The sequence below is a fragment of the Taudactylus pleione genome, unplaced genomic scaffold (assembly GCF_031769625.1).
Source record: "Taudactylus pleione unplaced genomic scaffold, aTauple2 ptg000395l, whole genome shotgun sequence".
In the NCBI taxonomy this organism is placed as follows: domain Eukaryota; kingdom Metazoa; phylum Chordata; class Amphibia; order Anura; family Myobatrachidae; genus Taudactylus; species Taudactylus pleione.
This window is the reverse complement of record NW_028284796.1, coordinates 4642993-4659525: the sequence shown is the minus strand read 5'-3', so window position 1 is coordinate 4659525 and position 16533 is coordinate 4642993. Positions and strand designations below refer to the sequence as shown.

General features: G+C 42.6%; 1 protein-coding gene across 2 annotated transcripts in view; it reads right to left on the bottom strand.

Moving 5' to 3' along the window:
- NYAP2 (neuronal tyrosine-phosphorylated phosphoinositide-3-kinase adaptor 2) overlaps positions 1 to 16533 on the bottom strand; it is a 234027-nt gene that overhangs the window by 20822 nt on the left and 196672 nt on the right. For both annotated transcript variants that reach the window (XM_088446262.1, XM_088446263.1), the window contains one exon: positions 7434 to 8519. In XM_088446262.1, coding sequence (XP_088302388.1) covers positions 7434 to 8519 — 1086 coding nt within the window. The remainder of the gene's footprint in view (positions 1 to 7433; positions 8520 to 16533) is intronic.

The following is a 16533-nucleotide window of genomic DNA, read 5'->3' as shown; positions in this document are numbered from 1 at the left end:
CGATAAAGACGTGAAGCAGGAAGAGCTATAGCGGCATGATCCGTGCCACTATAATACATCTCCCCCTAAATAACTAAGAACAGAATACACAGTAAACTAGCTGTCTGGATAGGGCTTTCCCACTGAAAATGTTTAATTGGATTACTTGCCTACTAACCCAATATTTCTGGTATATGTTGAAGAAAGTAAACGACCCACCACTACAGGGAAATATCACCGTAGTCCTGCCGACTGCTGCAAAGTATCACAAATCTGCAGCATTTTGCAGCAGCAGCAGAGCTATGATGAAGAAATGAATAGTGCCGTGCCCCTTGCCCCCCCTCTCCCATCCCTCAGTTGCCACCTGAAGGGGAGTTTCACAAAGCTGGAGACTATGATTGACATACAGACATGTACAGTAAACGAAACATGAAAGTGGCTTATATGGAATAAAACACTTTATGTTTTTTTTTCTCCGAATTCGATTCTTACGCTAGCTACACACTGTCAAATTTTTTTGTTCGGGATGAGATACAGGCGATTTTTCAGCAAATTACCAGCCCCAAAATCTGTGCTATACTACTGTATATGCAATTTTTTATTAGAAGCTAGCGATTTTCCACCACGCCACACTTATATGTATGTATGCATAAGCAGGGGCGTCTTAAGAGAGGAGGGGGCCCGTATGCACTCCCCGTGCGGGGCCCCCTCCTCTCTCCCCGGTGACTGGCAGTCGACTGATGCAGCTGGCCAGCCACCGGAGCATTAGTAGACTCCGGGCACTAGAGTGTGCCCGGAGTCTACTGCGCATGCGCAGAACGCCGGAAAAGTGGACGCGGCGGCCATTTTCCGGTGTTCTGAGCAGTGCTGACACCCGTCGCGGGATCACGGAGAGGCGAGTTTAAAATAATATGGGTGCAAGGTGTGCGGTGCCGGGCCCCCCTTGACCCAGGGGCCCGTGTGCACCGCACACACTGCATCCATTATAGATACGCCACTGTAAATAAGTACGCCCAGAAGGAGGATGACATAGTGACAGGAGAACATAGGAAATATGAGCAGATTATGGAAAATGCGCACACACTGCTCGATATCGGGAAACTGAGGCCGATGTTTTTCATTCTTGGCGGATCAATCAGATAATCAAAAGAATGCGTTTTGTGGATGTCTTTTAAGCGTTTTATCGGCAAAATGCTAAAATGGTCATCATACACATTATGTCATTTATCATTTATTCCTTAATTGGGTATATATTACAAACTAGTGTTCACACCGACCGAGCACTTTCCCATTGGGATTGATGATCCCTATGGGTATATAAAACAATAATTTGCTGCAGTGTTCCTGAAAATCACAATAGTCATATGTGCGTCAGAAGAGCATAGAACACCCAAATTCACCAGCATTTAAAATTGCCTAATTTTATTTTGTGCCTTTAACAAACTTGGGGAATTGATACAATATTGCAATATGCGAACATAACAAGAATAATTAAATGAGCAAGAAACCACAGAAGTGATTATTTATTAATAAAAGTTACACACTTCTAGATTTCATTATCCTCAACACTTTCAGTGATGTATTATGTTTGATGGTTTCTGCCCTGCCATCAGAAAAGCAATAATGCCAAAAATGAGCAAGTGATTGGATCAGACAGTAATATCCTGGAGTACAATGCTACGAAAACAATGCAGGTCACTGTACAGGGCTGATAGTGATCAGTAGCAGCAGGACATGGAGAACTAATATAAATATACACATGTGGGGTGATGGATTTTAACCCTAAAAATTTACTTTCTGTCTGACACTACTCACAAATGTAACAAATACATAGTGTAAAAGAAAATATTCTATTCTTAAACAGTTCTACTGTTAATGTCAACCATCAACCATGACGACTGTCATTGACGAAGGTCTTGCTTACTATTTTAAGGACAAGACTGACAGATCCAACATGAAATGATATGCTCTTCCCTGAACAGTAACCTGCTCAATGCTTTCCCCTCTGGCGCATATATGATCCCACAAATGAATTGGAAGTATCTACACTGTTCTTCTCCTCCCACTCTACAACCTGTTCATTTGCCCCATTCACTCACAAATTACAGTTGATTTTTGTCTCATGTGCTCATCCTAGCCTTAACTAACATCTATTTTCTCTTTCTCCATTGGTAAATGTTCCATTAGTATTCAAGGGTGAAGTAATTACTCCTAATTTGAAAAGGAAAAAAAACTAAATATGACCCAAATGCTCACCCTCAAATTTCTGTGCAATCTCAACACCCATGCCCCAACAAGCTTCTTAAGAGGCTTTCACACACTCATCTCATGCAGTTCCATTCCTTGCAAAATCTATTAGTCCTTCTTCAGACAATCTTTCGTTCCCTACTGATAGTGATCAAGCTCCGGTGAAATACTTGTCTATTTTCATATGGATCCAGTCGTGCACATTAACATTGATTCCACCAGCACTGGGGTCTGTGACTCAACCATTAATTTTCACACACACAGGAACAGGTACTCCTCTTCTTACTCTCGTGCAGACACTGTACTGGTACTGTGAGCTGATTCACCAGGTTTTCTATTATGAGACACTGGGGGAGATGTACTAAGCCCTGAGCGGAATGCAGCAATACAGATTTTGCAGTCAAACCTCTGAAAATAACGTTTGGCTGAGATACATTTCGGGGTTTGGATGCTGTGGGAAACGCCATCTTCAGATAGTGTTGCCCAATAGAAGCCTATGGGTTTCTATTTGCAACTCCCACTGAGAGGAATCCAATCGGATCCTTCCCAGCACCCCTGCGGCACATGCATCACTTGAGGCATGCGCAGAACGTCTCCCAGCTCCTTGACCTGGAAGTACTTCTATAGTAGGGGACAGCTCTTATCGGGAGATTTCTTTCAAACATGCAGCACTAATAAACGTTGTTATGCTTACGATGAGTGGTGGAATGTGATGTGTCATGCATCCCACCCCTGAAGAGAGATAAAGTACCAACCAATCCTGTCACTTAGGCTGTATTTGAAAAGTGACAGTTAGGATCTGATTGATTTGTAGCTTATATTTCTCCACTTTATCTCTCTCCAAGGCTTAATACACCTACCCACTGTCCTGAAAGCAGATACCTTCTTACCTTTCTTCTTATTTGGCATTATCCTGGGGAAGGGAATGGGTTATGGGGCTTACTCACCCTAGTGGCACTAGTGGCACACAGTGGGTAGCAGCAGTCTTCCCCTTTTGTGCTACAGATATTGTTATTGATATTATTAATACTGATATTGTTATTGCTTCCTATTTTACACACATGTGCAGTAATTACTACTTTAAATTAGAGATGAGCTGGTCCGGTTCTCCAAGAACCGGACCCACCAAAACATTGCAATTCTGAGTCGGATCCAAGCCCGGCTTGGGTTTTCCTGCCTGACTCAGATCTCAAAATGAGGCAAAACATCATCCTCCCACTGTCGGATTCTCACGGGTTTTGGATTCTATAAAAGTCCCAGTGATCAGCGCCATTTTCACTCCGGGTGTGGATGGTGAACTGAACAGACTTGTTGCTGTCACTGTCTGTATCAGTGTGTTGTCCAGTTTGTCCTGTTGGAGGTCTGGGGTTGAAGGCTGCTGCTGTATTATCCATAAAAAGGCTGGGGCTGCAGTATGTAAAGGGGGCTTCAGTGGGTGCTGCAGCTGCTGTGTCACTTGTCCTGTCAATCAAGGGGCTGCTGCTGTGTTATGCATAAGGGCTGCTGCTGTGTTGTTGTCCTGTCCATCAAGGGGCTAGGGCTATAGACCACAAAGGGGTGCTGTGTTGTCCTGGGGAGGGGGGGTGCTCTGTCAATCAAGGGTGCTGTTCCCCAGTGTAAACAAAAATCTTTTCTTTTTTTGTGTGTGCATTAGCAACTTAGCTGCGCTATTATTATTTGGTGACACTGCCGGCCATACCGCAGTTTATCATCCAAGTATTTGTGACTCTGCACTGCAGGTGGTCTGTCCACACTCGGCAGCGGTGCTTTGTTGTCCACAAAGAAGGGGTGCTGTCTGTGTTCATCAAGGGGCTAGTGCCTCGTGCAGGGGTGCTCTTCCCCAGTGCAAAAAAAAAGTTAAATAAAGTTAATATTATCAACCCATAAAAAATTAAAAAAGGATATATTGTATTTTGTGTGTGTGTGTGTGTGTGTGTTAGCAACTTAGCTGCACTACTATTGTTTGGTGACACTGCCAGCCAGACTGCAATTAATCGCCCACATATTTGTGACTCTGCACTGCGGGTGGTCTGTCCGCACTCGGCAGGGGTGCTTTATTGTCCATAAAGAAGGGGTGCTGTCTGGGTTGTTCATCAAGGTGCTGCTGCCTCGTTCAGGGGTGCTCTTCCCCAGTGTTAAAAAAAATATTGTTCGGTGACACTGCCGGTCAGATCACAGTGTAAGTTTGTTGATATGGAGGAAGATCAAATGAGAGGAGAGCAGGAACCACATACCAGTCTTGCAGCTGCTGCCAGCAGTCATGATGATGATGCAAGGCCGTCAACGTAATCTACGAAAGCCGATGCCCAAGGGCTTAAGTCAGGGCATTTAAAATCAAACAAGCAATTTTACAGTGTTAAAGAAAAAAAATGAAAAGCTAAGTTAGCTGCAGAGGAACAAAAAATTGGCAATATGCCATTTACTACACAAAGTGGCAAGTAGTTTATTTATGACTTGTGGTTCTGCATCTTATGATGATGTAAGCCCTTTTCCCTGTAGAAGTGTCAAAAAAATAAATTGCTAAGACAAATGAACCAACTATGTCCTCAGAAAAGTCACAGATCCATGAGGAGAGTCCAAGTGTGTCTGCGGTTGCCATGTGTGAGCCTGATCTTTCTAATACTGTACTTGAAGAGGATCCTCCTTCCACCATTTGTGTGCCCTCTGCAAATGTGGGGATGAGCAGCACAAGTCAACATGCTGACGTAGAAATCGAGGATGCTTCTGTGTAATTGCACCAGGAGGATGAGAAGGATATTTCTGTAGTTGGCGCTAAAAAGGATGATGAGGATGTTGATGCCAAGGATGTTGTTTGTGTAAATCAGGTAACAGTTGCTGCCCATGGTATGAAAAAGCCCATCTGTAACATTTGCCAAGCAAGAGTGAGTGGAGGTAAGACCTTAATCATCTAGGAACCTCCTCCCTGTTGTGTCACTTGCAGCGCATTCATCAAATTCCAAAGTGTTTGCAAAATTCAGAAACTTTGGCTAAAAACGTAACAATCAGTCCAATTCCCTCGCATCTCTGACCTAGTTCTTGATTAATGAAAACATTCTTGGTTTCTAAACTTCCTATGGGTCGTATAGTTTATTAAACTGTCTACCACAGCAATGCCACTCTGTGTCATGTTGGAAGCTGAACTGCCACATGTTAGTGCCGCCCATTGCCGTTGCTTAGCTTAGTCAGCCAGTTAGCTGGATGCAACTTTTTCTCCTAACTAGATGAAATGACTGGAAATAAATGGTATTGAGGTTAATAATACCGTAGGAACAAAAACAGGTCCACAGTATGTGATTTTAGCTGTTTTTATGATTTTTTTGCAAAAATACAGATCCAAAACCAAAACATAGTAAGGGACGGTTTTTGCAAAACCAAATCCAGATGCAAAACATGAGGAGATACAGATCCAAAACCAAAACCAGGGGGTCGGCGCACATCCCTACTTTAAATGATGTTTACATAAAATCTGTATATAGGATGCATATACATTTGTGGCACCTGCAGGGTGGACACAGGTCTACGATCACTCTGTGCAAGAAAATTTGAAGAGCTCGCCCAATGCAACTATGGTCTTGGTTCAGAGTTACACAACCATGTACACGGCTACTGTGCAATAATATTCTAATTACAGAGGAAAGGTTTTGTGTAAGTAGACGCCTCTTGCCAGCTTCAGTGATCGCTGTTGCGTCCAAAGATGCAGCATCAGATCACTCTGCGTGAGCATCAGTCATCTGAGTAACCTAAGGCTACTCAGGTCAGTAAGGTCCTAGATAATTGATAAGTGGAATCTGATTGGTTGCTATGGACAACATCACCACTTCTATAAACCTGCACTTTAGTTAATATACCCCTGTATGTTTGCAAGCAGGACCCTCTTACTGATTTTTCAGTCTTCTCATAAACAGAAATGTTTCTTTACTGTCTTTGGCCCTCATTCAGAGCCGTACGCTCTGAGCAGAGCGCACGCTCTGAATGAGGGCCGGGCTCCATTTTCATGGAGCGTCCTCCTGGACGCTCGTATAGCTGTGGGTCACCACCCACAGGCTATACGAGCGTGCATTGTGATGGCCGCGATGGTCGAGACCATCGCGACCATCGAAATTGCGAGCCGGAGCCTGCGGTTGAGGTTTTCAACCGCAAGCTCCGGAGTGATTTTGGCTCTATCAGAGCCAAAATCACTCCCACTGACATCACTAGTGATGTCAGTGGGCCGGCTTTTGACGGTAGGCGTTCCCGTGGGAACGCCCCCGTCAGGGAGGCACGCCCCCGGCACGCCCACCAAAGGGGGCGTGCTGTCAATCAACATTGACAGCACGCCCCCTTTGTTCGGACACAACGAGCGAAGGACTTTCCTTCGCTCGTCGCGTCTGGCGCATGCGCACGACGGAGCTCCCTCCGTCGTGCGCATGCTCAGTCCATAACATCGACCCACTTGCGAGCGGACAGCCGCTCGCGAGTGGGTCTGAATCAGGCCCTTTGTCCCCAACTGTAAATAAGCATTGCAGTGTGAGCTGGCTCTGTATAAATACATACGAATACTAAGAATATACAGATGGAGCATGTTTCTTTTAAATATATGAAGCAGTCTTTTAACATACGTATTGAAGTGAACACACTGGACTGCACAACATTAATCCTCATTGTAGAATGTAAGGAACATCACATCGACCATAATGGAAAGTTATGTGCTTTTTAGCATGGGCACTGCAGCATGGTGCTTCATTTCTAGGTATTCATTCCACATAATAAATCTGTGTTCAAGTATATGCAACTTTTTAAAAAAATGTTATGTATTTCCCTCCAATTCCTGCATCTGTTTTCTTTCTCCTACTTATCTATATGGTAAATTTAAAATTCTTACCAGGTCACAGCAGCGTTTTATATTTTGCATCTTGCAACTTTTCCTAGATAATAATTAAATTACTTATTATAGATAGTGTATTATATTTAAAGAGATATGCACTCTATGTGAAGATATTTGCAGAAAGAAAATTAAGTAATCACATACGTTCGTCACGTGTTACTGAAAGTATGGGTCACATCAATCTGAAAAGCTGTTTCCTTTATTTAAATTAAATCTTATTTAAGTTCCTTAAAGGTCTCTGAAAATGCTTATTTAATTCAACTTTACCAAGCAGTTGCAGTTACCAAGCAGTTGTACAATTATATGAATTTATTCTTCATATTACACATACTATTTCACTTACTTTCAGAAGGTTCTTTAGAACGTCTTCCACTGGAGGGCTTCCTCAGCAGACTCCTTCCTGAGGTAAAGAGGTTTGATAACTCTTCCAGGGGACTTGTGGGTGTTCTAGAACGTGAGTTGCTTTGAGATGAACAGTAAGTACTGGTAGATGCATTGATTGACTTTCCTTCTTGTATCATGTTTCTAGAATGAGGCACTGATGGAGAACTTCTTGATAAACTTCCTGAATTCACAGAATCATAGGGTGGAGGTCTTTTGAGGCTTAGAGGAGTCAGGGACCTACCAATGCTCACAGGAGAGGGAGAAGCAGAATGACTTTTAGGGTAACCATGTGGAGACTGTGTTCTGTATGTGTTCGAAGGATGCGGTGGTGAAGATGAATGACCAGATGAAGAAGTTCCATGGGACACAATGGTTTGGTCTTTTTCCACTTTCTGATGTCCTGTAATTGCTGTTGGAAGTGGAGACGGTGAAGCAGCAGCTTGTTGCTTGACGTAAGCTACATTTTCCAATACAGGAAGCTTTGCCACTTCAAGGGGAGTTAAAGGAGATTCATCTGAATTTGGTGAACATTGTGCTGGTGCAGGTGGAAACACCAATAAAGGAGGCCTTTGAGAAAGTAGATTTGGAAATGGAGGGGGAATGTCACAAACCTGGCCCTTGGGTGTTGATGGCACTGAGGACTTGGTGAATTCTAAATCAGGCACTGTGGGAGTAGCACACTGAGAAGAGCAACTAACATGATCTAAGTCATAGAGATATCTAGTTTCTTGTCCTACATCATCAAATATGGGGTATTTCATTTCTTCATACACTGCTTCACATTGGTCTTCTTCATCCCTTTTAAAGTCCCTTATAATATTTCCCACCATTTCTATATAAACAGGTTCTTCCTCTCTGCCTAGAGTAGAACTGCTGATATGAGATGAAGATGCTTCTCTAAACAAACTACTCTTCATTGGACCATGCTTTTTAATGTATGTCTCATCAAATGATGTACTAAGATGAGTGGTTGGGTTTCGCTTGGGTTTTGGTGGAGGAATCTTCTTGGTATATTCATCGCTGTGGGGTCTTTGCTTTGCTGCCACTGGGAAATCAAAGAAATTTTTTTTAAAGACAAACATATTTTTCACACTGTATGTCAAATGTATCCACACACATAGCTTCAATACATAATGCATGTACAGGAGTAAAAATGCTTGATGTTGATGGCTAGTTAATTCCCTACTTTATTCCAATTCCCTGCTATGGACTTAAGGGCTCTATTTATCATTCTTTTTTTACCAAAATAATATGAAAACATGTTTTTTCATACCCTTTTCACATTATTTTAGTTTCACTGAAATGTATTAAAGGGCTTGTGGAGCAGTTTTCGTGATAAACTACTCCAAGCCCTTTAATTCCCATTTGGTTTGCAAGCAGAGGGAATTGTGAAAAAATACCGGGTGGGAGCCCTGCTATAACAAAATCTAAATAGACCACGAGCTGATCACTGTAAAAAAAAAAATTCAAACACTTACCTGCAGCCAGAGGTCCGCTGATCCGTGAGCTCTCTCCTCCGGTCAGCTGGTCAGCGGGGCTCCTGCATTGTGACCCCAGTCAGCTGTGCTGTAAACCACCATCTCAGTTTACAGCACAGCTGACCAGGGTCACTGACCAGTAGCCCGGAGACTGCTGACTAGGGGAAAGAGCTCACCGATCACGACGAAAGAATCAGCTGGTGGGTCGAGGGGGGGGGGGGTCACGTGGAGGGGTTGTGGGTGGGACAGTCACAAGGGGGTAGCACTAGCTGGTGCCAGGGCATGTGCAGAGGCACTTTCACTGTATTTATGTGAAAAATACAGTAAGAATTGAGCGGTGATGATTCGCAGGGAAAGAGCTTTCTTGCAAGCTCTGTGCCTGCTTGAGAATGTTGACACATTCTTGTGATAATTCCTAAACTCACAATGCAAATTTAAGTGAAATTATCACACTACAATCCCCATTTGAAATGTGAGTTGTAGTAAATAAGGGCCTAATAGTTGCACTGATCAGAGGTTTGGAAGACTATTGTGCATAGAAACAAAATGCCTCCACACGATGAATGTTTAGCTCTGGTTTCTATCTACAGTTTCGACAACATTTCCAAAACTTGTGCAAATATAATAATCAATATATAAAAAATATAATAATTAATGTGTAACCACGTGTAATTGCACCTAGTGGTTTAGCGGCTCATTCTTAGTTTATATTGTATTTTAGGACAGATATGCATAAGTGGCCCATTCATGTCTGCAAATGTAAGAGATCACAAGGCACTCTAACATACAATTAATTAGGGCTTAATAATGTACAGTAGCTCTATAATTTGTTTTACAAATAAAAACATTAGATTGTTTTGTGGTTTCTAATTTTTGCACACTTATATTTTTTGCTTATGCTTTGAGTTAGAAAAATAAAGTCCTAAACTAGCATCCAATAATTGAAGTGCATTGGATTTATGTGTTTATTTATTTATTTATTTTTTTAGTGCATAGAACATTTTTTAAATTTTTGATGTACTAGTCCTAATTTAAACTGCTGTTGACACAGTGTACAGATGTAGACCAAGTGACCATACAGTTTTCTGTCCATTTATTGGGAAAAATCAAGTTTTATGTTTAAATACTGTATTACCTTATATTCTGATTATTATTATATTGTAAACAAAGAGCGTAGTACAAAAATATGAAATATTGCCTTGATGATCTATATAATAATTTTGAAAGGTCTGTCCCATCTCCTCAATGAGCGTGCAGTGCAAGTTTGGGCGCGCCCCAATGGCTCCCACTGAGAGGGAGAAGTGACAGACCTAGAACTAGAAGAGAAGGCCCAGACGCCAGGAACAGGGTAAGTATGGGAGTGGTGTGGGGGTGGTGAGAGGCTTGGCGGCAGGGGAGAGCAGCAGTGGGGAGCCCTAAGGTAGCAAAAGTTCAGAACAGCAGAGAGTTGGCAGGCTGGACAGAATGGAGGGTAGAACAGGGCAGAGTGAGGGTCAGAGGTCAGAGGTGACCCAGCATATTTTGTGTCCATTATACAGTACTAGTATATACATATGTCAGTATTCAGTTGTATAACATCTATAATTCTGGAACTTGTGTGCAGTTTAAGCATACTATCAGTTAAAAGCAATATACAATGCATTTTAAATAAAATTTTAAAAAATATGTATTCATACCAAATTGCAATTGAAATAAAACGATAAAATGTACTTGCACTAAAAAATATCACATCATCATAGAAAATGTAAAAATGGCTATTAATATTCGTCAATCATTCTTTTGATTACTTTTATCCACTAATGTCAGATTCACAAATGACCTGTGTGGAAAATGAATAATGTCCTGCATCAATTAAATCAATGGTAAAAATAAAATATATGAATACAATTCAATAAATATATTGTAAATGCTAAAAAACTAGTCAAACTACAGTACAGTACTGTACCTGTAATACTTTTCAACTTTGCATAGTTTGAGGTGGAACTATACTCTATTCCAGGTGTATCTATTATGTATCTTCTTATTATGTCTTAACAATTAGTTCTATACCTAGCGCTTTACAGAGAATATTTAATCATTCACGCCAGTCCCTGCCCCAGTGGAACTTACAATCTATATTCTCTATCACATAGACACACACACACTAGGGTTATTTATTTTTTTGTCAGAAGCCAACTAACCTACCAGTATATCTTTGAACCAGAATACCCAGAGAAAACACAGGCAACCATGAGGAGAGCATACAAGCTTCGTTCTTAACCATTACACCACTTTGCTGCCCACTGCATGTAGTTTACATAAAGGATGTACATGCAAATAATGCAACCCAAGCTTAGCAAAAGGATCATATTTTTTTTACTGTATATATAATACGCCATTGATTTGCGCATCTATAATGGGTGCACGGTGTGCGGTGTACGCGGACCCCTGGGTACATTGGGACCCACACTGCACACCCTGTACCCAATTATAGTTATACTTACCACTCCGCAGTCTCCAGAGTGCTGCTCTACAGCACCAGGCCAGCACTGCAGAGCGGCAAAAATCACAGGGAAAATGGTGACTTGCACATGCACAGTGAAGATGTCAAAAGGAAAAAGGCGAGGATGCCATTTTCCTGGAGACCTGCATTAAGCCAGAATCTACTGCGCTGCTAGAGAGAAAAGGGCCTGTGTGCAGCGTCCGTGTGCGCCCCTTCCTCTCTTAAAATGCCCCTGGTGCAACACCTTAATATTAATGTCAGGGCTGGATTAAGGTTTGTGGGGCTCCAGGGGGCAACTAATTTGTGGGGGTCCCTACTGATAAAATGACATCATGCCATACTTGCCAACATCCTGGCTACCCCTTCCGAGGGGGTGGCCTCACCCCAACTACACAATATCGAGATTACCAGCATCATGAAGCAGGGGCTGGGATACATTGATGCAATTCAGTGCAAATTGCATTATTGGCCACCCGGACCGCCCAGTTTTTCACGATTTTCAGGAGCCTCCCAGCCATTCCGGTACAGTAGACAAGTATGTATTATGCCAGCTTGCATTATGCCACACAGTGCCCCCAGTATGCACATTATGCCACACAGTGCTCCAGTAAGCACATTATGCCACACAGTGCCACTAGTATAAACACTGTTACACAGTGCCCTCATTATGCCAAGCAGTGCTCCAATATGCCATACAGTACCCCCAGTGTGCCAAACAGTGCACCAGTATGGCACACAGTGAACCTGCTATAAATGTTAGGCCCACAGTATGCCACACAATATCCCCATTATGTACATTGTGCCACAAAGTGCCCCCAGCAAAAACTCTGCCATATACAGCACCAAGTATAAACATTACAACACAGTGCCCTATTATGCCATATAGTACCTCCAGTATGCAGTGCCCCAGTATGCCACACAATGCCGCTAATATGATTTAATAGATTTACAATATGCTTAAAAAACATAGAACATAAACAATATAAAAATGTACAAAAAAAGTAGCCAATAAATGTTGATGAATATTGCAATAATGAACACTGTAGCAAGATAGTTGGCTTGTTTGAATCACCATTTGTCTCTAATTCATACCCATCTGACCGAAACAGGTTGGGTTGAGACAGGTACCTTTTCATTAAACCGCACCAAGCCGCCTCTCACGAGGGAGACCGAGTGATTCCTGTACCACGGAGACACTCTACCTCACCAGCACACCGCTGCAAGACATCACAGGTACTACCCAGGCTGACGTGTTCAGCGCGCACACTAGCCTTAAGTTTGCTGGTGAGTGGCAGGACATTACATTTATATTGGACATCAGAGCCCAAGGATTATAAACGGATTCGGTATGATACACATGGCCGGCGGTTCAAATACCGGCAGCGCCAGCCCGACATGGAAGGAAATCCTGATCGTCTAGAAGGTAAGTACTTACTAACCTAATCTACCCCCTAACCCTAACCCTCCTTTAGGGTGCCTAACCCTAACCTCCCCCCCCCCTGTGCCTAACCCTAATCCCCTTTAAGTGCCTAAACCTAACCCCCCCTTTCCCTGCCGCCAAAACCTAAGTCCCCCGGAGGGGGGTGCCTAACCCTAAGCCTAAACCTAACCTCTCGGGGGGGTGCCTGACCCTAAGTCCCCCCCCGGAACCCTAAACCTAACCCCCCCTCCCCCCCATGCGGCTGTCCACGCTCGGTGCCCGACATCCCTTCGATCGGGATGCCAGGCGCCGGTCTCCTGGCGTAGGTTAGTTAACCCTCGCCGGGAGTCTGTAGTCTAGATGCCGGTGGTCGGCATCATAACCGTATAACTTATAAACATCTTATCCTTATATGACAGTGCGCCATTCTTTTCATCCATGCAACATATTGTGGGGAACTGCAACTAAACCCTAACAGGATTCAGTTTAAGGATCATTACATATAATACACGTTTGTTTAAAACATTTGAAAGCCATTTTATTCTGCTTGTGGAACTTCATGCATTCTGATTGATACTTTATACATATCACATGAAGTACTACATAAAGAATCCCCCAACATATGAGATGCTAAATATCTGCGCTTTAAATAATCAGCATTAAACCTTTAGCTGATACAAAGGATTGTGGTGATTCAAACAAGCCAACTATCTTGCTACAGTGCTCATTGGCTACTTTTTTACACATTCTTTATATTTGCTATGTTCTATGTTTTTTAAGCATATTGTAAATGTATATCTATATTCATGTGTGTTTCTTTGGCTAATGATATCTGTTTTATATTGAACTTATTATATATTTAATGATAAACAGATTTAACTTGTTCTTTGACATAGCTGACAATTGTATTTATATTTATATTCATTTTTACTTGATTACCATTTATTTAGGTTTCAGGTGTCCCACAGCGCTGATGTTCCCTCCCCCCCCCCCCTTTTTAGTTTCTATTTTGGCTAGAAACCATAACAGCAGCGTGGAACACTTGTTACAATAATATTTAGCACATTATTGGATATTCCATTTTGCAGAGCCGGTGGCTTTACTTACTTGTTATACGTCCTTATGTACCACCCAATGGTGGAAAATGAATATACAAATGTAACTTTGACAAGGAGGATGGGCCCCCCTCAGCTCTGGGCCCCATACAGCAGCACCCCTTGCACATATGGTAGTTACACCCCTGATAGAAACACTTATACTGTACCTCTTAATTTCTGTTTACCTTAAGTAAAATAAAAATGTCCAACTCCAAAACAAATAATATACCTCTTTCTCCTGAGATATTGCTATTCCCCAGCTAGGGGGTACTTTAACCACCTACAATATAATTCTTGATTGATCTGTTTTCTCTTGATTCTTCCAAATGCTTCAGTTGTTCTGTATCATTCATTAAGTGTTTTGTGACAGTTTTGTTCATGTGCCTGCTGTTATTACACTTAGTTCTGCACATGAACCTCATTTGTCATGGTATGTGACAGATAATAGTGTGCCACGCCACGTTTACTAAGAATCTACAAAGTATCAACTCACTAATTATACTCTGACACCTCCCATGCTAATACACCATGCTGGTGTGGGTATGTGTACTGCTTACCATGCAACAAAAACAAAATATTAACCCTAACATATAATAAAAACTGGCATTATACACTTACCCAAATGTCGTGGGATTCATGTAGGCTTGAATGCTAATACTATAAAATAGAACTGGATAAATAATCTATCAATGATGTATTGAGCGTTTTGGTTATTCTCTTTAGAAGGTACTATAATAATAAGAATATACTGTCATTTTGGAGTTACTATGGATCTTTTGGGAGTGGACTAATAATCCTCATATATGATAATTGTTAAAATGATAAAAGAACATGAAATAAGTGTACTGTATGAAGTCTTATGACTGAAAACAGTAGTTCTCACTCCCCTTCTCAGAAACAGAGATGTGCCTACAATGAGGCAAATAGTGCCTCATACTAAATGTAGGAAGCCCACAGATATCCACAAACTGTGCATACGCAGCAGAAGGCAACCCCAGGCTGCACTTGGGCTGTACCATGCATACACAAACAGATGGAAATTGAAAATTGAAATTGACATACTGATCTGCCCATTGACAGATATCTCTTTCTCTGAAGTGGGCATTTCTGAGTGGCAAATGGGTGGTTACTGTGTTGATGCATGGAACAAATCCGTCCCATGATAGTGTCATGGGATTGTCATGGACATGTAAGCCGATTTCCGTGCATGCATGAAGTTTGCAGACCAAAATCGGGCACCAGTTTCTGACAGGTCTTTTGTACCCAGCATGGGGTAGGTGCTAAATGTGATGGTTGTAGGTGCACGTAGAAAAACAGTGGCCGCATGAGATGGACAGATGATCTGCATAGACAGGTGCCTACTCACATTAGCATAAGGTAGTAAGCAGGCTTCTGCAGCCTAACGGTAAAGTGTCTGTAGATATGTCCGACTCAGATTCAGGCCCCTGACCTCTGGTTAGACATTGAACTCATGACCCCAGTGCTGCAATGCTGACCACTTTGAAAAATAATAATTTTTTGGATCATTAGAGATTTCTCTGGGAGAACCAGCGCTAATGACAGGTCGCTCGTGGTCACTCCCCATAGGAATGAATGGACTGCACTGATTGGTTAGAGTATGGAAACTGCTGCAATGTGACCAATCATTGCAGCCCCAGTAAACAGGGCCATAAATTTCTTCACAACTTATACAGCTATGGACATGTGATGTATTTATGCTTTTTGATTGGCTTCTTTATGGTCTATGCAGGGGTGTATTAATGGCCTTATTCAGGTTGGATGGCATGGTTGTGTTCCCATGCAGCCAGTCGCTGTTTGTGCTCTGCGCATGTGTATGCATCGCAGTACGTGTGCTCGAACCGGGCGCTGAAATCGGGAAGCAATCGCAGTGAGCACGCAGTCCAATAGCAAAGTGATTGACATGAAGTGACTGTTTAGGGGTGTAGAGGGGGGGGGTGGTTGGCAAAACGCAGGCGTGCCTGTGCGTTTGAATGCCGTTACAGGGCGTGCATAATTAAGCCCCTGTGATTGTACATGCTGGCAGAGGTCTAGATGGTGACAGGAAGTTTAGCAGTTTGTGACATAGGGTCAGGTCAACCACAACTGTGCGAATGGTTCCGATGTTACTCGATGTTACCGATGTTTTCGCTGACTTGCGGATGCATGTTATGGGAAGTGGGCGGCTTTATACAGTGATGGGTGTCTTGGTATATTGCTGTGGTTGCCGTACGATTGCATTCATTAGCATATTTTCACAGCTAGTAGGTGCGACTGAACTCAGCTGTGCGATCTGTGCTGAATCAGGCCCTAAGAGAAGAGGGGGCCCTTGCCTGTCTCCCCAGTGGCCAGCAGCAGACTGACCTCAGCAGGTGACTCTAGTCTGTGCCCAGAGTCTACTGCGCATGCAGGTCCCAACGATTTCTCCACTGCGCAAATGGCAGCAGCGGCCATTTTCCAGGCATTTTATGCATGGAAAATGCTTGGAATGTGACCAATCATTGCAGCCCCAGTAAACAGGGCCATAAATTTCGTCACAAATTATACAGATTTGGACATGTGATGTATTTATGCTTTTTGATTGG